Genomic DNA, 22,949 nt, shown 5'->3' on the forward strand with positions numbered 1-22,949 from the left:
TCTTCTTTGTGTGAGGTTCTTTGATGCCTTGAAAGACTGTCACTTTCTGGAGCTGAATCTCTTTTCCACACTCTGAGCATTTCAAAGGTCTCTCCTTTGTGTGGGATTCTTTGTTGATGCTTTTGAGGCCCACACTACTCTGACTGAGATCTCTTTCCACACTCCTGGGCAGCTTACCGAAAGGGTCTCTCCTTTATTGTGAGTTCTTTGAAGTGCTTTGAAGATGGCACGCTCTGAAAGCTGAATCTCTTTCCACATTCTGAGGCATTCAAAGGTCTCTTCTTTGGCAGTGAGTTCTTTGATGCCCTGTTGAAGACTGCTACTCTGACTAGTCTCTTTCCACTCTGAGCATTCAAAGGTCTCTCCTTTGTGTGAGTTCCTTTGGTACTTGTTGAGGTGCTACTCCACGGCTGGGACTCTCTTTCCACCTCTGAGCATTCTAAAAGGTCTCTCAGCGTGTGGGATTCTTTGATGCTTTTGAGACTGCTACTCCGATTGAATCTCTTTCCACACCTCTGAGCATTCAAAAGGTCTCTCCTTTATGTATGTGAGTTCTTTGATATATTGAAGATGGCCACTCTGACTGGTCTCTTTCCACACTCTGAGCATTTCCAAGGGTCTGTCCCTAATGTGGAGTTCTTTGATCGCTATTGAAGATGGCCACTCCTGACAGATCTCTTTCTTTCCACACTCTGAGAGCATTCAAAAGGGTCTCTCCCTTTTGTTGCTTGAGTTCTTTGATGCTTTTGAGAGACTGCTACTCGATTGAATCTCTTTCCACACTCTGAGCATTCAAAAGGTCGCAATGTCCCACTATGTGATGGGTTCTTTTGATGCTGTTGAAGATTGCTACTCAGACTTAATCTCTTTCCACACTCCAAGCATTCAATGTTCAAAGGATTCTCTCCAGCTTTGTGTGAGTTCTTTGATGCTTTTAGGAAGACTGCATCACTCCGATTGAGATCTCTAGTTTCACACTCTGAGGCATTCAAAAAAGGTCTCTCCTTTTGTGTGAGTTCTTTGATATGCTGCCTTGAAGAGTGCCACTCTGACTGAATCTCTTTCCACACTCTGAGCAGCATTCAAAAAAGGTCTCAATGTCCTATTGTGTGCGTTCTTTGATGCTGGTGAAGATGGCCCTCTGACTGAATCTCTTTCCCACACTCTGAGCATTCAAAAGGCGTCTCTCCCTTTGTGCATGAGATTCTCTTGATGCCTCTTTTGAAGACTGCTGCTACTCGATTGTAAATCTCTTTCCACACTCTTGAGCATTCAAAAGGTCTCTGTCCCTTTTGTGTGAATTCTTGGATGCTGCTTGAAGATGGCCACTCAGACTGAATCTCTTTCCACACTCTGAGCATTCAAAAGGTCTCTCCTTTGTGTGAGTTCTTTGATGCTTTTGAAGACTGCTACTCCGATTGAATCTCTTTCCACACTCTGAGCATTCAAAAGGTCTGTCCCCTGTGTGGGTTCTTTGATGCTGTTGAAGATTGCTACTCAGACTTAATCTCTTTCCACACTCTGAGCATTCAAAAGGTCTCTCCTTTGTGTGAGTTCTTTGATGCTTTTGAAGACTGCTACTCCGATTGAATCTCTTTCCACACTCTGAGCATTCAAAAGGTCTCTCTCTCCTTGTAATATTGAGTTCGTTTTGATGCTCTCCCTGAAGACTGCAGCCACTCCTGACTGAATCTCTTTCCACACTCTGTGAGCATTCAAAAGGTCTCTCCTTTACACTGTGGGATTCTTTGATGCCGCTTTATTGAAGACTGGCCCACTCTGACCGTTCGGAATCTCTTTCCCACACTCCGAGCATTCAAAAGGTCTCTCCTTTGAGTGAGTTCTTTGATGCTGTTGAAGATTGCCACTCTGACTGAATCTCTTTCCACACTCTGAGCATTCAAAAGGTCTCTCCTTTGTGTGAGTTCTTTGATGCTGTTGAAGATGGCCACTCTGACTGAATCTCTTTCCACACTCTGAGCATTCAAAAGGTCTCTCCTTTGTGTGAGTTCTTTGATGCTTTTGAAGACTGCTACTCCGATTGAATCTCTTTCCACACTCTGAGCATTCAAAAGGTCTGTCCCCTGTGTGGGTTCTTTGGTGCACAAGGAGCTGTGATCTGCAGCTGAAGAACTTTCCGCAATGAAAGCATTTTTGTGGTCTCCTTATACCGTGTTTTGGAATATGTACATTACCTTTTCTTCTACCAGATACGGTCCTTTTCCTCTCTAAGCAGATTAACGCCTTCTTTCCTGAATGAGTCCTTTGGTGTTGAAAAACATCTGATTTTTGTGACAAGCTCTTACCACAGTTTGAGGAACTATAAGATTTCTCTCTTTGATGTGTTCCTTGATGCATCAGGAGCTTTGCTGTGCAAAGGAAAGTCATGTCACACTCCAAACACTGATGTGTCTTCTTCCCACTGTGTATTTGCAAATGAATTTCATACTGGCTGTGATCTGAGAAGTTCATTCTACACTCCAAGCACTTATATGTTTCCTCTACTGTGTCGATTACTTCAAGGCAATCCCGTGCTTGGCCAGGAATGGATTTATCCCTCTTCTCAGCCATGTGACTTCCTGTCTGCTTTTCCAGTTTGCCTTGATTCCTGAAGTTTCCTTTCAAATCTCCATTCTTCTCTTTCTCTGGCAATAGCTCCTGCACTTGCTGATCCCCCTCAGTCCACTGCTCATCTCTTCCTGGAATAAAAAGAGGGATCCTGTTAGCACCCACATAAGGAAATCTGATCTTTCCTTAATGTTCCATCCACAATCAAGACACTTCAGTGGCTTTTTTTCTGCTCTATGTTAAAGTGTACATTAATATACAATTTAAAAGGACATGAAAACCTGCTGCATCAGAACGGCTTGGTATGCAAATGAACGATTTAAACGCTTCCTCACCTGCGTGAATTCTTAGATGTGAAGAAAGAGCTGATTTCTGACTGAAGGTCTTTCCGCACTTCAGGCAATCGTACAGTTTCTCTCCAGATGGAATTTGCCTCTCGGAAATAAGACTGATATTCTTACTGAAGGTCTTTCCAAAGGCCACATTTTCATGTTCGTTTTGCCTGGAGAGGATTCTCTGGTTAGCATGGATGCCTTCATCCTTTTCTGTTGTGGCTGATCTTGCTTCTTGGACTGGGACTTCACAAAAGCCTCCTCCTTGGGACGGAATGGGCTTATCCCTCCTCTGGTCTGCATGGCTTCCCTCCGGACTCTGCGGCCTGTCTCCGTCCTCAGACTTTCCTTTGGAATCTTGATCCTTGGCTTTTTCCACAGAGAATCCCTGGAATCCTCCCACCATCTCCTCTCCTTGTGCTGCTGGAAGAAAGAAAAAGGTCCCATCAGCACTAGGGAAGAGGCCAACGCACCCATCAGGGACTGCTCATGAATGGCTGAATGTTTCCTTCATCAGAACTTCTTTCCTCATAACTGAGCTGCTGGTCACCCCTTATCCCAGAGGCGTAGCTATAAGGGGGCGTCAAGGGTGCACTGCGCACTGAGGGGGGGACAGGGAAAATCGCACTCTGGCCCCGCCCTTTCCCCCCTCGCCCCAGCCAGACTGCTTTTTCAGCTGGCAAAGAAGCCGGCTGAAAAAGCTTTTTCCATCACGCAGGAAAAGGTAAGAGGGAGGGGGAGGGTGCCGCAGAGAGCAGGGCCATGGGGGGACGGGGACTGCGGGGGGGGGGTCTGGGTGCCGTATTCCCCTGGGCGCCATCTTTTCCCCCTACACTCCTGCCAAGAGGGCTACTTGGAAAGGAATCCTTCCTCCACCTTTCACATTTGACTTGCTAGACAGCTCTTTTGAACCTCTGTTATTGATGATTAAAGCAGACAAGTAGAACATTTTATAACCCATTTTTCTCAACCCTATTGAGCCTCAAAGTAGCATACAAATCAAATCACATATTGCTGTTCAAGATTTCGATTCCTGCCTCATCCCAAAGGTAGAAATGTGCACCTATGAAAGTTCCTTACCAAGAGAGGCCACACACTCGTAGTTCTCCAGCATGACGACCTCGTAGAGAGCTCTCTGGTCTGGATCCAGTAGTGCCCACTCCGCCTCTGTGAAATACACGGCCACCTCCCCAAAGGAAACCAGAGACTGAAAGAAAAAGCAGAAAATTCCCTTGTCAGAGGTTGTATCAGGCAGAGACGTGATGCTGAAAGGTGGGACTCCGGGAAGCTGCATGATGGAGAGCTCAGGTTATGTATCAGGAGTGACGTTTGCAGCATGGACGTAGGTAAGGGGGGGTCTCGGGTTTGAACCCCCCCCATTCATGTCCGAAGCTCCGCCCCTCAGTTTGTGGGTGTTAAAAACATTTTAGTGCTTTTTCGGTTTTTGGCCTGCAGGGGGCGCATTGTTTGGGCTAGCAGCACCAATCTTTCTGGGATTGTTTGGGGGACTCTCCTGATGATACTACCCGGGTTTGGTGAGGTTTGGGGGTCCAAATGGTATGGACTCCCAAAGGGGTGCCCCCATCCTCCATTGTTTCCAATGGGAGCTAATAGTAGATAGGGGCTACACCTTTGAGGGTCCATAACTTTGGACCCCCTGAACCAAATTTCACCAAACCTGGGTGGTATCATTAGGAGAGACTCCTAAAGACACCCTGAAAGTTTGGTGCTTCTAGCTTAACAACTGCACCCCTGACAGCAGGCACCCCCAAAATTTCCCCAGATTCTCCTTTTAAATCCACCCCCTTTGGCATGGATTTAAAGGGAGAATCTGAGGTCCTTAGTTTAGAAGAAGAAGAAGAGTTTGGATTTATATCCCCCCTTTCTCTCCTGTAGGAGACTCAAAGGGGCTTACAATCTCCTGGCCCTTCCCCCCTCACAACAAACACCCTGTGAGGTGAGTGGGCTGAGAGAGCTCCGAAAAGCTGTGACTAGCCCAAGGTCACCCAGCTGGCGTGTGTGGGAGTGCACAGGCTAATCTGAATTCCCCAGATAAGCCTCCACAGCTCAAGTGGCAGAGCTGGGAATCAAACCCGGTTCCTCCAGATTAGAATGCACCTGCTCTTAACCACTACACCACATTGAAAGTGATGCTGTTTCAGGGTGGGGGATAATCCACAGCATCCACAGCAAAACAGCATCACTTTCAATGTTGTTTAACTGGGGACCCCAGATTCTCCCTTTAAGGTGGATTAAAAAGGATAATTTGGGCTCTCTAGTTTAAACACCATTGAAAGTGATGCTGTTTGGGGGTGGATTCCAGCATCACAGCGGCTGCCCGGGGGGGGGGGGGGGGGCATTTTTGCTCCATTTGGGCTCCATTTTCCCTCTATGCCTCTGCCCAGAGGGGAGGGTAGAAGGAACTGCCAGCTGGGAGCCCAGCTCGGGGGGTGGGGGGGCGGGCAGGGCAGGGCAGGGCAGCGCGGGGGAGTCTGCCGTCCACGGCCTTGGAGAGCTGCTTTTATTATTATTATTATGTCCATGGGCATCTGGAGAGCCACAGGTTGCAGACTCCTGAGCTAAGAGTATATAACTCTGTAATTATGGGCTAAGAGTATATAATTCAGTGCCCTCCCGGGGGGTTAATGCCGGACATCATCTACTCATTTTAATTGTGGAAGATCACTGCTGCTAGTGTTTTAATATTTAATTTATTTGTTTTAATTGAAATTATTTGATGTATTCAAATGTTGATTGTTGTGAACCGCCCTGAGCCCTTCAGGGGTAGGGCGGTTTATAAGCGCTAGGCTTGGGCCGGGCTTGGGGAGGCGTGGCCATGCCCTAGGGGTGCGTGGGGGTGTGGCTCCACCCCCGAACCCCCCCATAAAAAATCTATACCTACGTCCCTGGTTTGCAGCCTCTCGCCCCTCAGCGCCAATGGCAGGAGAAAAGCTTGCGTGGGAAAGGGAGGGGGAACCAGGCTGTGCCCTGCTCCTCTCTCCTACCTGGGCTGGAAGTGCAGCACCTGTTTTCACACCTCCACAAAGAGGAGGGATCAACGCTCTCTCTTCACTGCCTGTGAGGGAAGGAAAAATGGAAGAAACAGTGTTAGCTTCCACTTCCTATTCTGTTGGCTGCATGAATCATTCTTCAAGCACCCCCGTTCCCAGGGCTGGGAAACCTGGCCCTACGGACACACAAAAAGATCTGTGAAACTTTCTGGTAGGTTGTGAGAGAGGCTCCATTTATTCACAAGACTGAAGAGCTTGGCTCAGGGTTTTCTTCAAATCCACCTTGAGTCCCTCTCATTTAAAAAGGAGTGATGTGAATATTGTAACTCATGTGTGGATCTGCTTCCATGAATCTGTCTAATCCCCTTTTATGGGCATCATAACTGCTGAACAACGAGCGTCACAAGTAGTGTGAAGAAGTACTTCATTTTTTTCCTGGCCAGAACTCTCTACCCATCAAATTCTCGGGGTGGTCCAATCCCGTCCTGGAACAAGGAGTCCTTACCGCCTGAGAGGGCATTCTGGGGGCGTTCCTGGTCGTGGGCGTGCTGCCCTTCCTCCAGCGGAGCTCTTTCCCTCTCAGAGAACTTCCTTTCCACCTTCACGGATGGACCCCTCCTCTGAAGCAACAGCGAGGGAGACAAGTAAGAAACGGAATGGAGGACACTGAGGAATGCATCCTGCCCACTCCCAGACTCTGCACCTATCTGCAAGCAGACCTAGCAGGGTCTTCCTTCAACCCTGGGGAATTACCTGGAGGGATGAGAAGTTCCCTAGAAGAGTGGAAAGAAAAGCCCTCACCTCTCCTGCCTGCCTCTTCTCCTCGGCTTGATTCAGCTGACTGCAAACTTCTCGGGGCCCATCAGCATCATGGTAGCGGAACTGCCGGAAGTGTCGGCAAAGTACTTCCGCGTTCAGGGGCTCTTGACTCCAGATCTCCGGCACAGCTCTCTCCCAGAATTCCACACCACTCCCAGCTTGGACGGGACGGGGGCCATTCCTTGCTCTCTTGCCACGTCCCGCTCCTGCTGGGTCCGGCTCTTCCATCTCCTTCCTCTTCTACTCAGTAGCCTTTGACTCTGAAAAGATGCCTCAGTTGGCTACGAAGAAAGGCTTCTCCCGGGCAGATGTGGGGCAGAGAGACACAAGGAAAACAAAAGAGGAAGGTGATGCTGATGTACGGTGGATCAAAACAGAAGGACTTCTTAGGGCTTCTGTTTACGGCTCTTTAAAGATGTGACGTTACTCTTATTTTTTTAAATTTATTTATTTATTTATGATCAATTTTGTATACCGCCCCTCCCCCGAAGGGCTCTGGGCGGTGTACAACATAATAATAACAACAATAACATTAAAATCCCAATTAAAACAGCGAATTGATTAAAAATACTACGGCATCCGACAAAAACATCATAAAACATAATAAACCCACCCTGGAAAACAGACCCAGAAAGCTAAGGGCCCCATAAAGGGGGGGGAGGAGGGGGGCGCACATCAGCGGTCGGCCCTTCCAAACACCCGGTGGAACAATTCGGTCTTACAGGCCCTGCGGAACTCTCCAAGATCCCACAGGGCCTGGATAGCTGGTGGTAAAGTGTTCCACCAGGCAGGGGCCAGGGCTGTAAAGGCCCTGGCCCAGGTAGAGGTCAACCACATCATCGAGGGGCTAGGGACACGGCAGTAGAGTTGGCCTCTGCCGAAACTTGCCAGAGGCCGCAAAGGGACATATAGGGGCAAGACGGTCCCGGAAGGCAATGAAGGCTCCCAGGCCGCTGTAAGGCCTTTTAAAGGTGAAAGAGCCACCCACACCTTATGAATGATTCGGAACTCAACCGGGAGCCAATGCAAGCGACGTAACACAGGTTGAATGTGTTCTCTAAAGGCACCGCCCGTGAGCACTCGCGCCGCTGCATGTTGTACCAGCTTCAACTTCCGGATCAGACGTAAGGGAAGGCCCGCGTAGAGCGAGTTACAATAGTCCCGTGGTGGCGAACCTTTGGCACTCCAGATGTTATGGACTACAATTCCCATCAGCCCCTTCCAGCATGGCCAATTGGCCATGCTGGCAGAGGCTGATGGGAATTGTAGTCCATAACATCTGGAGTGCCAAAGGTTCGCCACCACTGCAATAGTCTAACCTAGAGGTGACCGTTGCATGGATCACAGTGGCGAGGTCTGCCTGGGAGAGGAAGGGGGCCAACCGCCGGGCCTGTCGAACATGAAAAAACGCAACCCGGGTTATATGGGCCACCTGGGTCTCCATTGAAAGAGATGAATCCAGGTGGACCCCCAGGCTGCGGACAGAGGAGGCTGGTGCCAATGTAGCCCCCACCCACTCCGGCGGCTGAAAATCCCCCACCTCTCCCCGGCAGCCCAGCCAAAGGATCTCCGTCTTCGATGGATTCAGTTTTAACCTGCTCTGTTGCAACCATCCAGCAACCGCCTCCAAACAATGCTGTAGAGCTGCAGGGGCAGCGACCGCCCCCCCCCCCTCCATCAACAGAATGAGCTGAGTGTCATCAGCGTACTGGTGACAGATCAGCTCAAAGCTCCGCACCAACTGAGCAAGTGGTCGCATATAGATGTTAAACAATAGCGGGGAGAGCAATGCCCCCTGAGGCAAACCACAATGAAGCGGGCACCTCTGGGAGGCTTGGTCCCCGCACCACACTTGCTGACTCCGGTCCTGGAGGAACGAGACAATCCACTGAAGGACAGTGCCCCGCGACCTCGAAGCCGGCCAGGCGTGTGGGCCAAAAGGTGCGTGGATCAACCATATCAAACAGCTTCTTGGTAAGGTCTAATAATACCAGCAGCGCCCGATCCGCTTGTGGTCAAGCTGTATGCGGAGCGTGTCCGGTGGATGGCAACGAGAACAGTCTCCGTCCCATGCCTGCGGCACAGAAGCCACAGACTGGGAAGGGATCCCAAAGCTCTGTAAGGCGTCCTCCAGGAAGCTCCTGAAGCTGCTCCTTAACACCACTCTCTCAATTACCTTTCCCCAGAAACGAAAAGATTCGAGGATGGGGCTGTACTGGCACAGATCTCCTGGGATCTAATGATGGTCTTTTAAGAGCTGGGCGGACCACTGCCTCCTTCAACCCACCCGAGAAGACTCCTTGCCTCAAGGGGAGCCATTGATGATCTTCAACAGGTGGGGGTCGTAGCTCCCCTGGCAGGCTTTTAATTAAGCTTTCAGGAGGGGCACGGAGTCCAGAGGACAGATAAGTAGGTCTAACAGCAGCCAGGACCCTTGTCGAGCACTGGCTTCAGAGAGCAGGGAAAACTGGGCCAAACAAGGGGCCAGAAGACGGCAAAGGGAGCCTCTAGTTCACCTCAATTGTGATTCAACGCAGCAGGAAGGTCCTGGCGGAGCCGACACGCGACTTTTATCTGCAAAAGCTCATAAATGCCTCTACAGCTAATAGCCAATTGAGAATTTGTAGAACCTGCAGGTAATGAGGGTCAAAAGCTCTGAATTTAAGCCGGATAACAATTGTGCCGGGCGGAGCTAGGCAGATGCGAGAGAAAGAGGGAGAGGAAAGCTCTCTTAAGCCTCTTTCGTCGCCATCTCATAGGCCTTCATAAACGCCCCTATAGGATGCGTTTGGCGTAGCTTGGCCATCCGCAAATTTCCTCCACACTTGAAGCTCTAGTTAGGTCTGGAGTTCCCGCTCTTCATATGACGTAGCTCCTCGGTATACCACGGAGCCAGCCGTGAACGGGGACGCAGAGGACGCCGGGAGGGCAATAACCTCACGGCATTGGGAGAAGCCGGGCATTCCAATCTTTCCACCTGCTCATCGAAAGTGTGCCGGGCAGGTTCAGGATCCCGCAGAGCATTCAGGAAACCAAGTGGATCCATAGAAGTCTTCCGCTGGGCGGACATAAAATCAGTCCGGGTCAGCCCTAGGACGGGGAGCTAGCATGGCAAGTTCATCCAACCTTTCAGGGCATAATGGTCGGACCATGGCACTCTATCAGTAGAGTGACTCTGACGTACCATATGCTAATTCCGACCCGAATTCAAGACCAAATCCAACGTGTGACCAGCCTCATGAGTGGGGCCAGAACTTACTAAGGAGAGGCCCAGCGTCGCCATGGATGACACCAGGTCCGCAGCTACTGCACATGAGGCGTCGTCGACATGGACATTGAAATCCCCCAAGACAATAAGCCTGGGGAACCTCAATGCCCAGCCAGACACCAGCTCCAGCAGCCGCAGCAGACCGTCCCCCGGTGTGCTAGGCGACCGGTACACCAGGAGGACAGCCAACCTCTCCGTCGCCAACCACTCGAGACCGACACACTCCATACCAATGATCTCTGGGACCGGGATGGCCCTAAAGGGGATAGAATCTCGGATGAACATTGCTACACCGCCCCCCCGGCCCCGTGTTCGTGACTGGTGGAGGCATGCGAAACCTGGTGGGGAAACTTCGCGTAAAGCGACTGTCTCTCCTTCACGCACCCGGGTTTCGATGATACAAGCCAGGTCCATCTGCTGATTCCTAAGAAATCACGAAGCACTGCTGTTTTATTATTGATGGACCTGGCATTGATCAACACCAGGGACGAAGCAGGGTGTTCCTGAACCCAACCACCTTCGTTTCTTGGGATATGTTGGAGGGCAGAAGGGGAACGAGCATGCTCATATCTCGTTCGTCTTCTCTCATAAGCCCACCGCCTACCGTACTTACCTCGTCCCATTAAAACTGGGTTTAGGGCCTGTTGTGGGGGCTCTGGACGTGTCAGGAGATGCGTCCACCCAAATCCACAGTGGTCTCCTGCTACTATAGGGCACGTGTAAATCTGACACTGGCACAGAGTGGGAGTTTGTCGGGGGTGTGGTTTGTACGTGGAATGGGGCAGAATGGGGGGTCAGGTGGCAATGAACCCTTTTGAACAGACAAGATTGCACACTTGAAGTTGGGAAATCACTGGAGATTTCTAGGTGGAAAGTAACCCATTGCAATCCCAGGCTATCTCCAGGTCCTGTGGCAATGCCACAGAAGGGAGATGGTAGAGGAGGGGGAGCACAAACCAAAATACTTACTAGGGCCTTACTAGGACCTCAGCGCAGGCCTCCTGTGACTGAGCCCTCGTGTTGCTCTCTGTTGTGTTGCTTGGGGGGTCTGTTACTCAGTTGCCAGGGAAAAAGATGCTCCTCCCACTCAAACCCCAGTGCCGGAGGGAGAATTGGGCCTTCTGCGTGAGGTGGCCAGGAGGCTGATACCAGGAGGTGTGGCCTCACCAGCAAGCTCCGCCCCTCTCTTCCTGTGACAGGGGAGGCACCTCGTGGGATGACTGGTGAGCCTCAGGAGTGTTTCCATGGGGGTTGGCGGCTCTGCTGGGCTGCGTGAACCCTGGGAACGTGTGTCAGAACATCTTCTTCTCCTGTGCTGGGCAGGCCTTGGACCCCAGTCCATAGCTCCGCCCCACAAGCATCAGGGTCTACGGATGGGGCTGTGGGTGACTCTAACGGAGGAAGAAGTTCCCTTCCCTCACACCCATTTTTTCTCCTCAACGCAAAAGAAGGGCTGCTGCTTTTTGCAGAATTCAAATGACCAGCGGCTGGACACCAGTTTCATACACAGGTGTCATAATGTCCCACCACTGAATCTACCGCTTTCTCCAGGGGAACTGACCTCTGGGGTCTGGAAACCAGCTGCGATTCCAGGAGAACTGCAGGCCCCACCTGGAACTCAGCAACCCTCTTGCTGGACTTTCCTGGGGTCACTTTTACCCCCAGAGTGGCAGGCTCAGCATCTCGGCCTGGCTGACTTCTCTGCCCTCGGGGGCCTTTGCGGATAAATAAAATGACTGTTTTCAGGTTGAGGGTCTAAAGAAGGGCACCTCTTAAATCGTTGATTCTACCTGAAGATCAGAAGGTGGCAACTCCCATGCAGAACGTGTGAGCGTGTGCGAGAAATTGCGTCTCACCATGTTTAGCTCGACAACTCTGAGGTCACTCCAAACAAAGTGTAACTTTCATTTAATTCAAAGAGGGTATCAAATAAATATTTCTAATTAAAAAACTGAAGAAGTTCAGTTCTTCGTGTGATTTCGCCTTGCGACGTGTGCGTTTGTGGAAAAGACAAGCAAACCTTTGTTGTTGCTGTTCATAAGGAAAAGTTCTTCAAGTATGAAGTATGAAAAACAACAATTGGCACGTACCAGTTTGGGCCTGTTTCCTTTCTTCTGCCAAGCCAGTCCCATGAAGATGAACAGACTGGCAGTTCTGTCGTCTGTACTTTCTTTTCAGGAGTTTCTCGCAGCTCTCCAATGTCGAGGTGCAGCTTTATAAAAAGGGTGGAGTCCTTCTGAGGTGAGCAATCGGCAGCTTCAGGTCCTCCAATCACTCTGAGAAGAGTCACATAACAAACAATCACAACCGTCACAATACAGATTTATAGCCAATGAATAACATAAATGCAATCCTGTTGGCGCTGCCGCCAGTTAGTCTGGGATATCAAGAGGCACCAGTTGGCAGAAAAGAACCACGAGTACCCAGCAGGTCTCTTTCCAAACAGGAAGGCTTTATCTTCACAAGCAGGAACAAAGACACGTTTCCCCCTTCTCCAGAGCAGTATTTACACAATCTGTAATGCCCACAAACTCTCTTGCACTGCCATTGTGCTACTGTCCAGTTGTATAGTTCTCTCATCCAATCACTTTCCAGGTGATCTCACCAGGATCTGGACAGTGACGTAGGCCAAACTTTTGTGCTTTTTGCAGGTCTGAACATTCCTAGATCAGAATATGTCAGACTCTGCATCTAGCATTTCCCAATAACCAGTATAAGAAATCCTCATACCCATACTATTAAAGTATAGTCTTATAATAGAAATCAAATCACATAAATATAAATATTCATTAGGCTTTCAAAGCGGTTGCTGTTGGAACTGAAAAAAAGTCCTTTATCTTTAATTGTGTGGCAATTGGGGGGGGGGTGTTTTCCTTCCATTTCTGCCTCTCTCAGCCGCTTTTTACAGCCCATATTTATTTGTAACTGAAGGTGGTAAAAAAGGTCTGGTAAAAATCCTTGCTTCTCTTAGCCACTTAATTTGGAAAATGAGATAAATAATAAAATGTTTCTATTTACTAGCCTGAAGTCGGTACGGCGACGCAATGAAGAGACGAGACGCAGTGATATCATCCGGTGGAGAGAAGCCAGTGGCGGGCTAGCGTGATCCGTGGATCTGGCTAATCTGCCGTACTGTGGTCCCTGGCACCTTTTATTAGGGTTTGGGGAAGGCGGGAGAGCGGGAGATAGTTGCGCAATTCATGGCCTGCGGGGGCAGTGTACGTGCAGGAAGAAACGTCTCCGTCTGGGTCAATTCCACATCTGGGGGTCTTGTGACCCATGACTCAGCATCTGGTGACCTGTGAGTCAGGGGGATCTCGTGATGTGCGTACCTGGGAGCCCGGGAGGGCACAGATGGCGCAGGCATTCCTGTGCTCTTTCTGAGGCTCTACTGGGTCCGCTGACGCACCCCAACACCAGCCTTCACGGAGTGTTGTTCCAAACAGTTGCCACTCCAATGACCTGAGAGCCTAATGAAAAACGAACTTGAGAATGCTGTTGATGTCTTTGACAGTAATATTTTAGTCAGTGGGGTGTTTGGCGGAGAGTATTGTTTTGATACAAGTAATGACCTTCTTGAGCCAGCTGCCACGGAAAAGGCAGAGGAATGCAACATGAACAATTTGAGGAATAGTGAAGATCTTTTTAGTCTCCTGTCTCTTATGGTTTCCACAGTTGAGTATATATTTAAAGAATTGAAGCTACTGAACCATCGGTTAAATAAAGCTTTTATTCAGGAGTGAAAATGGAGGAACCCCTGGTCAAACAGTTTGAATCTCAATTAAAGTCTGTTAAAGGAACATACAACAATTCTTCTTTTAAAAATCCCCAAACAGGAGACTCCAACAACTTGGTATTATCTTGAAACAAACTTTGTGTGACTGTACATGCTTATAGAGGAATAATTCCTTGCTGGAGCAATGGGCATATGCCCAAGAGACATTTAAGAGTACTGTTTGGGAAAGAAATCAATGATGCAAACCTAAAAATGGTAGAGGTCTTGGAATCAATTTTGCAGCAATTAAAAGTGTTATTAACTTTCAACTCACATAGCACCCCTTTACAAGGCTACCTAAAAGAGCTTTTTTTAGCATCTAAGGGGGTGTTTCTGGCTCGTGTATTTAAGGACACTTTTATTCGTCCACTGCTCTTCAATAAATCAGCAGTCACCAACAGGACAAGGTCAAACAGCAATTGGACGACCGTTTCTTGACCAGGAAGATATTTTATTCAGGCCTGAAAGCCACAAGAACAGATAGCTATCTGATCACAGATCACAGGCGTGCATAAACTTTTATAGAGATTACAAGTGGGTGCAGTTAGCTCAGTTAGCCTATCGATTCCCACGCCACTAGCACTACCTTATATGGCAAACAGTTCCGTACAAAAGCTAATGTAGCAAGGTTAATACTTATTCTGCATAGCAACCCGTGGTGGCCAAGAGGTGGGGGCTACCCAGCATGTTACAGAGCAAAGAACTTTTCTTAGTATTGCAAAGAACAGGAGAGGCAGACATCTTCTTGGAAACTGTCATAGGATGCGGCTAACACAAGCTAGCTTGCGGTTATGTTCAGACACTTGTTAGCTAACTGCAGCAAAAACAACATCTGACTCTTGTAAGTTTAACTTCAGCGGAGAATCTTTTTCTGCTCTGACCCCCTTTTGAACTTCCATGTCCACATCATGCTAACAGTATTCCTAAGAAAAGCACTGGATATACAACTGAATTCATTGAGCCAAGTAAAAAAGAGTGAAGGACACACGTGAACAGAAGAGGTCAATGAAGAGGCAGGTTCAAGACTCCCCGAAGGAAGTTGTGGAAAACCAAATTTGGAAGGACAATCTCAAAGAATCCTACATGGCCTTACCAGCGAAGGAAATAATTAATAGTTGAGAATTATTAAAACAGAATTTACTGGATAATAATAGTTTTGTAAAACCAAAAACGCAAAATAGGCAACAAACATGTACCCCAGTAAACCAAGAAGTCTCTGTTATACTATATGTAATGGACAAGATATCTTTTAACCTTAAAGGAAAGCCAACCGAAGAATACTACCAAACTTGGCGGCCTTGGATAAAGTATGTAAATAAAGTATATAAAATGTCGTTTCACTTAAATTAATATATACTTGACAAGTTTTTATTGTTTAATTTTCCGTAATTAATTGATATAATTCTGGAGAGACGTAGAGGGGAAGTTAGGAAGGGGAGGGGTAACCTATGGGGAGGGGGAAGGAAGGAGAACTTACATAAAAATGAGCAGTAATTCCATGTATTAGATAAGCAGAATAGATTTTATTTTGAAACCAATTTTTTTCTTTTCTTATAAATTTGTATAATTCATATGCTCATAATTGCAGTAATACTAATGTACATCTTCTTCCAATTTCTTGAAACTGCAATAAACAGTTATATAAGGAAAAAGAAGTCTCTGTTATACTAGATTCCCGAAGAAAGTAGTTTGCGCCTCAATTGAGAACCTGCCCATGGAAACTGACATAGACAAATGGTTCCAGCAGAGTTCTTTCTGACAAGAAAGAAGAAGGGAAAAAGGAAAACCTTGGGTGCAGGAGTTATCAGAATTAGTCCAAACACCTGATGTTGCTGACTTAGAAACAAGTCGTCAAGGAAGGGGAAGACTGCAGTATCCAAGAACTTTTATCCAGCTTTGGAAGAATTAAAAAGGGCAGCACCCATAAGACATGCTCTAGAAAATCTGAATCCACGATCTGAACGCTTGGAAAAGAACGATGCATTGATTTAAGAATTAGAGGCCCACTTGCTTGTTAAGCATAAGAAAAAGCCTCCTAATTATACAGGAGGTTCTAAACTGCGGTTTAATTCGGATTGTTTTGCTGCTAAAAAAAGCCTTGAAAACAGCATTCCAACTAGTACAGCACACAAACAAAGAATCAAAGCAGGAAGCGTATTCCCTATTAAAGACCCGGAAGAAAGAAACTATCAACTATTCCAAAAAAACAATATGCTAAAGGAATGTGGGCAAAGTTGACGAATGCAGCCAAAAGTGAAAACCATTCTCTTCTGGAAGTTGGTCACAGAGGATGAGAAAAAAGTACTGTCCCCCTTGGCAGTGAACATACCAACAGAAAAGTTGGTCTCTTTTTCCCAATCCCTGTATTATAGTACAGAAGATGGTCATTCAATCCCCAATTTAGAAAGTCTGACAAAATGGCCTGCAGTTACCCCCAGAGAGACAAAGTCTCTTATAAACCAATTAAAAAACGGAAAAGCCCCTGGTCACGATGGCATTTCTCCGGAACTCCTTAAGGGAAATATCAAGGGGGGGCCCCCCATTTCTAGCCTCACTATTTGCATATATAGATGAAACAGGCAGGATACCAGCTGGATGGAATACAGCAATTGTAGTTCCGTTCCGCAAAAAAAGGGGATAGAATGGATCCTGCAAATTACAGACCAATCAGTTTACTAAAGAATATAAGTAAACTATATACCGAACATCTACAAATTAAATTTAAAGATTGGTTGGGTAGTGAAGAGATCTTGGCTATTGAACAATCCAGTTTCAGAGAAGGTAGATCACCTGTAGATCATTGTTTGGTGGTGCAACATCTTCTGGAGAACTATGGGTCAAAGAAAGACACACCCCTGTATGCAGCATTTTTAGACTTCAGATCTGCTTTCGATACTGTATCAATCAATCAATCAATCAATATTTTATTTCGGTCAAAGACCAGAAAACATCAAATATAAAATATAAAATCCAGATAGTACATTTCCAGACCAGATACAAAATAAAATTGAGGTAACCAGTTTCCAAAGACTGTTTGTCCAAACCACAATATAAGTTCAAGTTAAAAACTGGGATAAAATTTGAATAAAAGATAAAATCGTTGATCCAGAGTTCCTATTTTTATTGCCCTACTTATCCACGCCTTTTAACAACATAAGCACTAAATTTCGCCACCCCTGGTTATATTCGGATTGGCATCTTCTAATAGTCTTTCCATGGCACAATCCTCGAGGCCAAGAAAAATTGATGTTGGAAGAGAGTCAAACAGTTTTGCCCTCATTTCTTTGTGAGTGGGGCATCGTAAAAAAAAATATGCGTCAGGGTCTCTATTTCCCCCATATCACATGGACAAAGCCTGCTGATATATGGAATTTTTTATATCTGCCCTCAATCATTGCTGAGGGAAGAGCATCACATCTGGTGAGTGTGAAAGTCCTCCTAAGTGACTGGCTGTCCAAGTTATATAGATAGGGGGAAGGACCCAAAGTGTATTTAATGGATGGTTTGAGATTAAATTTGGGGAATGCTGTTACATCTTGTTGACGAGCCATATCTTGAACTCTCAGCTTGACTGTAGTCTTGGCTGAGGACAAGTCTTGTGTCAAGAGAGAACTAGGTGATATGCCTCTCTTGTGCAGGCCTTCCCTAACCTCACACATCCATCTAGGTTGGAAAGAGTCTTGGGCTATTAGGAGTCCTTTAGGGTTTGTGTAAACATTAAGCCATTGATAAACTGATAGTAAGAAAATTCTGTCAGCAACTTTCATTTGACCCGTCTCTAACCTTACAAAGGTATTCAGTACACCAGGCGGAACCTGTAGAATGGCTCTCAAGTATGTGCTTTGGGTTCTCTCTAACGATATTATTTGCCACTGTTTTTTGTTGTAATGTACACCGTACGTAAGTTGTGTCAGAATCTTTGCTTGGTATAGTTTAATGGCAGCTGGTACATAGTGCCCTCCCTTAGTACGAAAAAAAACCTTAAGACTGCCCCTGTATTTGTCATTTCCTGCGTTTCCCATTACCATTTTTATATGCTCCACATTCGAGCCTGTTGACTGAACCACAGTCCCCAGGTAGTTGAACTTATCAACTTGTTCGAGATACTGTATCTAGAGAAAGATTATGGGATAAACTACAAGACTCCTCTACAGACAAGCGATTGTTGAGTCTCATGCAAATTTTGTACAAAGACACCTTTCTTAGAGTTAGATGCAGTCGTGAAGGTCACCTGACTGAGCCTGTAAGAACATACAGGGGTGTGAGACACGGCTGTATGCTTGCTCCACAACTGTTCGCTTTCTACCTGAACAACATAGTAGACGCTCTGAAAAATAAAAATGTAATATTCCATCCATCTAAAGTGGCAAGTCGCCATATCCCAGTTCTGTGGGTATATTCCCCCAGGCTATTTTGGAGCTGGGACCTGCACGGGCTAAATCATTTGTCAAGCAAAGAATTTTTGATACTGAGCATCAATCTGATTTAGCAGCAATTCCAGAGTACCTATTTCCAGATCACCTAAAATACAAAAATTACCCAGCACCCTATTTATATTTTCTAGAAGTAATAAGAGGAGAGAATTCTCTTCAGCTAGAAGTGACTCACTCCCCTCTAGGGTTTTGGAGGGAAGATACAGAAAAATTCCCTTGAAAAAAGGCTATGGGATTGTCAATTAAGAGAGATCGATACTATGGAACATGTGTTTTTCAGGGGTCCTTTCCTTGAAAAGCCTCACAATGACATATCAGGCCCGCTAACGTGCTGGAACTTGCTGGGAATAATAACAAACATATATTAAGACGGTTACTTCAGGAAACAGATCCTAATATTACATGGTTAGTTGCAAAATTGTGTGTATACGTGTGTAAATTTAAGAATTTCGAAGAACACTGAAATATAGGGTGAAGTGACCTTTTTCCCCAAACAGACATTGAGAAATGCCATTATAGGCTTTTGTTAGTTGTTGAAATATGGAAAAGTAATATTTTAATTGTGTTTTACTGGTATATTAGGTTTTAGATTTGGTTTTCAGTTGGTTTATTTTTTAACTCCTATTTAAAATGTTTTGGTCTAAGATCCATGAATGAATGAATGAATGAATGAATACTATTAATAAGTTAAAAGCTGGAGTCCTTCTGAGGTATGCGACTGGCAGCTGCAGGCCCTCAAATCACTCTGGAAGACGGTGCCTTTTTTTCCTTCCACAGACTCCCCCAAACCTTTAGCCCCCCACCTCCGGAGCCCAGTGGACTCAGGGTGACAGAAGGACAGGAAGGGTCTCAGCCCCCTTTGCCACTCTGGAGAAATGGCTTCCCCCCTCCCTTTTCTTTTCCCTTCCCCCTTCTCCAACTAGGCACCATAGATCTGGAGGACTCAGAAATCCCAGATCAGTATAAGGAAGGTCCTACCTGGCTGGAGGGCAGAAAATGTAGTTTGCCTAGCAACACAGGTATAGAGGGAGCCACAAAGGGGTGGTAATATAGAAGCAGGCGGATGCCTGTGTGGAGGTCTTCCTTTTGTCTCGGCTTCTTTGTTCTTGGGAGAGAAGGGCTCTTGCCTGGACTGAGAAGGCAAGGGCCATGTTTCTAGGCCATGTGTGCGCACAAGTGATGTGAGCCCTTCGCAAATGGCAACTGTTTAAGCTCTGAGGACCTGCCCTGCTTTCCACCACCCATTAGGCAGGGCATGTAATAGTGACAGGGAAAGGGGATTAGCGTTTTGTCTCCTTTTATGTGTTATTCCTTGCTTTACCTGGTGCTGCGTCAAAAGGTTCTTAGGTGAAAAATTCAAGATGCAGCCGGAAAACAACCTACTGGGTATTTTTCAGGATACCCCACCAGTAAGAAATATTAATTTATTTTTATATCTTTCTATGGCAGCAAGAATACAGATTGCAAAAAGATGGAAAAACAAAAAAGCCCCAAGCTGTTACAACTGGATAGAGGCGTTAATTGAATACAAGGATATAGACAAACTCTCCACTTACCTGAAAGACTTACCACTCTCAAGGTATGAAAAAACCTGGAAGAACTTCAACTTATACCTGGAGAAAAGGTGGAAAAATTAGTTAAAATCAATCTGTTCTTGTTCCTCTTTGCCACAATGGAACCTCTAAAAATCAGACTGTTTATACAACGTGCTGAATAGACAAACCCCATAGATTAAGGAAGGGTGGGGTTTTTTTGCAACTCTGTAAGTAAATGCGCTCTGAGAACGTGATGTCTTATTTTGCTATAGTTTGATATATATATTTTATGTACACAAGTTTCTTAATTTAAAAATAATAAGAATAACAATTAATTTTGAATGTTTCTTTTAAATACATTAACACTTTTTATATTTGAAATTAGGAAATAGATATGTAATAGATTAATTAATCTCAGAATTAAGTGTAAAGATAGATTGAAAGGGTTAAATACAAATGTTTAAAGCAGGAATGTAACAATACTATTGAAGTTGATCAAAGAACTTATCCATTAAGGAAGGATTAATGAATAATCAAAGGAAAATTACTCCTGAAGTACAGCAAGGAAGTCTTTTAATTTTGTTGTATAAAATGAGAGTTATAATGTTAGATATTTGTGTGGAATTGTAACCAAATATGGTATAAGTTTTTGTTACATATCTGTGTAAACCACCTCTTCTTTTTAACATTTCAATAAATTTTATTTTTTAAAAAGGTTTTTATGATTCTTTCTTTTCAAACCTTACATAACTCCAAAGCATGGATCCTCACGGATTCTTGTGCTTTCTGTGTCAGGCCGCACTAAATTCACAGGTCATGTTCACAACCAAAGAGCGAACTGCAAAAATCAGGAATCTCCCGCTTGGTGGTACTTCCACAGAACGTGGATCCACGGCACTTAGTAAAGAATGGATCCTCGTGGGTTTTGCACTGAGTGAGGCCGAACTTGCCATCAATTCAAATATTATGCCCATGCCTAGAAACTACCCCAATACAATCCACTGCTTTGTGAAGACGTCATGATGCAAATATTGAGATTCTCAATATTTTTCCACTGGATCAAAGAAGATTTACAATCAAATTATAGATCATGTCCATGGCTACACGCTAACCTGGAGCGACCCCCCCTTCACCACCCTCCCTGGGGGAGTAGAAAAGGAACCTGCAATTTAGAGGACCAGGATTTCCCCAGGGAGGAGAAATAAGGGGGGGCTCTCCCTCATTTCTGCAAAGAGCAAAGGAGGCGGCTGCATCGCTTGGCACCCTGAGCTGGAAAGAAGGATGCTGGGACCAGGCTGCCCAGAAGAAGAGGGGTCAGAGGAATGGGGGGGGGGCTCCCCCACACCTCCTGCCCCTCCTCAGCCTTGACCCCTCAGCCCCCTCGCCAGTCCAAAGCGGCTAAAAGGGCCCTTTCCTGCCCTTGTCTCTTGCAGGGCTCCATTCCCTGGCTCTTCCTTGGGGGGGGTGGGGTGGGGTGTGTGTGTGTGTGTGTGTGTGTGTGTGAGAGAGAGAGAGAGAGAGAGAGAGAGGTGGGATCAGGAAGGGCTGTGTGAAGTGGGGGGGAGGGCTCCCTTAATTCTTGGCTTCCCCCATCCCTTTCTCTGTGCTTTGGCCCCTCCCTAGAAGACCCTGGCCCCACATTTCACCCCTTCCCTCCTCAAGTCCTGCCTGTGAGGACTTCAGCCCCAAATGGAGGACCCCCTTGTGTCCCCCCCCCCCAGCCCTTTGCTCCCTGCTGGGGGCTTCGCCCTCCTGGGGGTGGGGATGGAGACTCCCTGAATGAGTTGAATGAACGCCCCAGAGAGAGAACAGCCAAGGCGGGGGGGGTGTGTCCCCACGGTTTATTCCTCTCCCTGGGGTGGGGGGGGGGCATAGGCTTCCCCTCGCTTGCCCCTAAGAGGAGCCCCCGGCCAGGGGCCTGACCCGAAGCAGCCCCTCTCCCCAATCCAGCCCCCCCTTCTTCCCCCCCGCCTCTCCTCCACTCACCCCCCCCCAAAGGTCAGTCACCCGCGAGACCCCCGCAGTGCAGGGAGGGAGGGAGGGGCTGCATGATCTCATGCCCCCCCCTTGTGCAGAGAGGACGGGAACTCATGCGGAAGCACCCTCCCCCCCCTTAACTCTTACCATAGGTTAATGTGGATCTGCTCAAGATGCCAGCCAGTGTTTGTCCTCACATGAGTAGGAGAAGTTTGATCCTGAGAGGAAGCTTGCATTCAACACATTTGGGGTTTTACACTAACTTCTTTACTATTTCAGCCAAATTTGTGTTTCAACTCTGAGCAAATGCTGTTAACTTATAATAGGTTAATGGGATCTGCCTTAAGACTCTACCTAGTGTTTGTCCATGATGAGTAGGAGCAGTTTGACCCATGAGGAAATCCTTCTGCATTCAACACATTTGGGGCCTTATTACACTTACTATTTCAGTCAAATTGGTATTTTGCAATCCTGAGCAAATGCTGTTAACTTATCATAGGTTAATGGGATCTGCTCAAGACGCCACCTAGTGTTTGTCCATGATGAGTAGGAGCAGTTTGACCCGTGAGGAAACTTCAGACCAACACATTTTGCCTTTTACACGACATGGGTTTTGTGGTAATTTGTTTTGCAACTTGAGCAAATACTGTTAACACATACCATGTCAATGGATCTGCTCAAGATGCCACCTAGTGTTTGTCGATGATGAGTAGGAGAAGTTTGATCTGCGGAGGAAGCTTGCATTCAACACATTTGGGGTTTTACACTAATCTCACTATTTCAGCCAAATTTTGTGTTTCTCGCTAACTGAGCAAATGCTGTTAACTTATATTAGGTTAATGATCTGCCTCAAGACTCTACCTAGTGTTGTCCATGATGAGTAGGAGCAGTTTGACTCAGCGAGGAAACCCCTGCATTCAACACATTTGGGTTTTACATCACTATTTCAGCCAAATTTGTGTTTTGCAATCCTGAGCAAATGCTGTTAACTTATCATAGGTTAATGGATTCGCTCAGCATCGCCACCTAGTGTTTGTCCATGATGAGTAGGAGCAGTCTGACCCGTGAGGAAACTTGCATTCAACACATTTTGGGTTTTACACGTACTTACAGTTTCAGATAATTTCGTGTTTTGCAATCCTGAGCAAATACTGTTAACATACCATATGTCAATGGGATCTGCTCAAGACACCACCTATTGTTTGTCCATGATGCCTAGGAGCAGTTTGGC

At 46.6% G+C, this 22,949-nt stretch overlaps 1 protein-coding gene across 1 annotated transcript; it reads right to left on the reverse strand.

The window, feature by feature from the left end:
• Positions 1 to 1,094: 1,094 nt before the first annotated feature.
• LOC125431219 (zinc finger protein 331-like) lies at positions 1,095 to 21,658 on the reverse strand. The gene is made up of 10 exons (XM_048493978.1): positions 20,488 to 21,658; positions 19,763 to 19,819; positions 12,089 to 12,274; positions 6,713 to 7,024; positions 6,417 to 6,531; positions 5,906 to 5,976; positions 3,981 to 4,107; positions 2,904 to 3,323; positions 1,867 to 2,699; positions 1,095 to 1,139 (listed from the first exon to the last, which is right to left on the reverse strand). The coding sequence occupies exons 4-10, from the start codon at positions 6,956 to 6,958 to the stop codon at positions 1,095 to 1,097; spliced, it is 1,857 nt and encodes a 618-aa protein (XP_048349935.1). The 5' UTR covers positions 6,959 to 7,024; positions 12,089 to 12,274; positions 19,763 to 19,819; positions 20,488 to 21,658.
• Positions 21,659 to 22,949: the final 1,291 nt, after the last annotated feature.

This window comes from Sphaerodactylus townsendi, linkage group LG04 (assembly GCF_021028975.2).
Source record: "Sphaerodactylus townsendi isolate TG3544 linkage group LG04, MPM_Stown_v2.3, whole genome shotgun sequence".
Lineage (NCBI taxonomy): Eukaryota > Metazoa > Chordata > Lepidosauria > Squamata > Sphaerodactylidae > Sphaerodactylus > Sphaerodactylus townsendi.

What these genes read in the sequence shown, in the direction of transcription:
- LOC125431219 (XM_048493978.1), bottom strand. Translation starts at nt 6,958, where the DNA reads ATGGAAGAGCCGGACCCAGCAGGAGCGGGACGTGGCAAGAGAGCAAGG. An exon ending in CCAGAATGCCCTCTCAGGCG is followed by an intron (nt 5,977 to 6,416) that starts GTAAGGACTCCT and finishes CTTCCCTCACAG; the next exon opens with GCAGTGAAGAGAGAGCGTTG. An exon ending in GAAAGAGATTCAGTCAGAGT is followed by an intron (nt 1,140 to 1,866) that starts GGCAATCTTCAA and finishes ATTCAGTCAGAG; the next exon opens with GGCCATCTTCACCAGCATCA.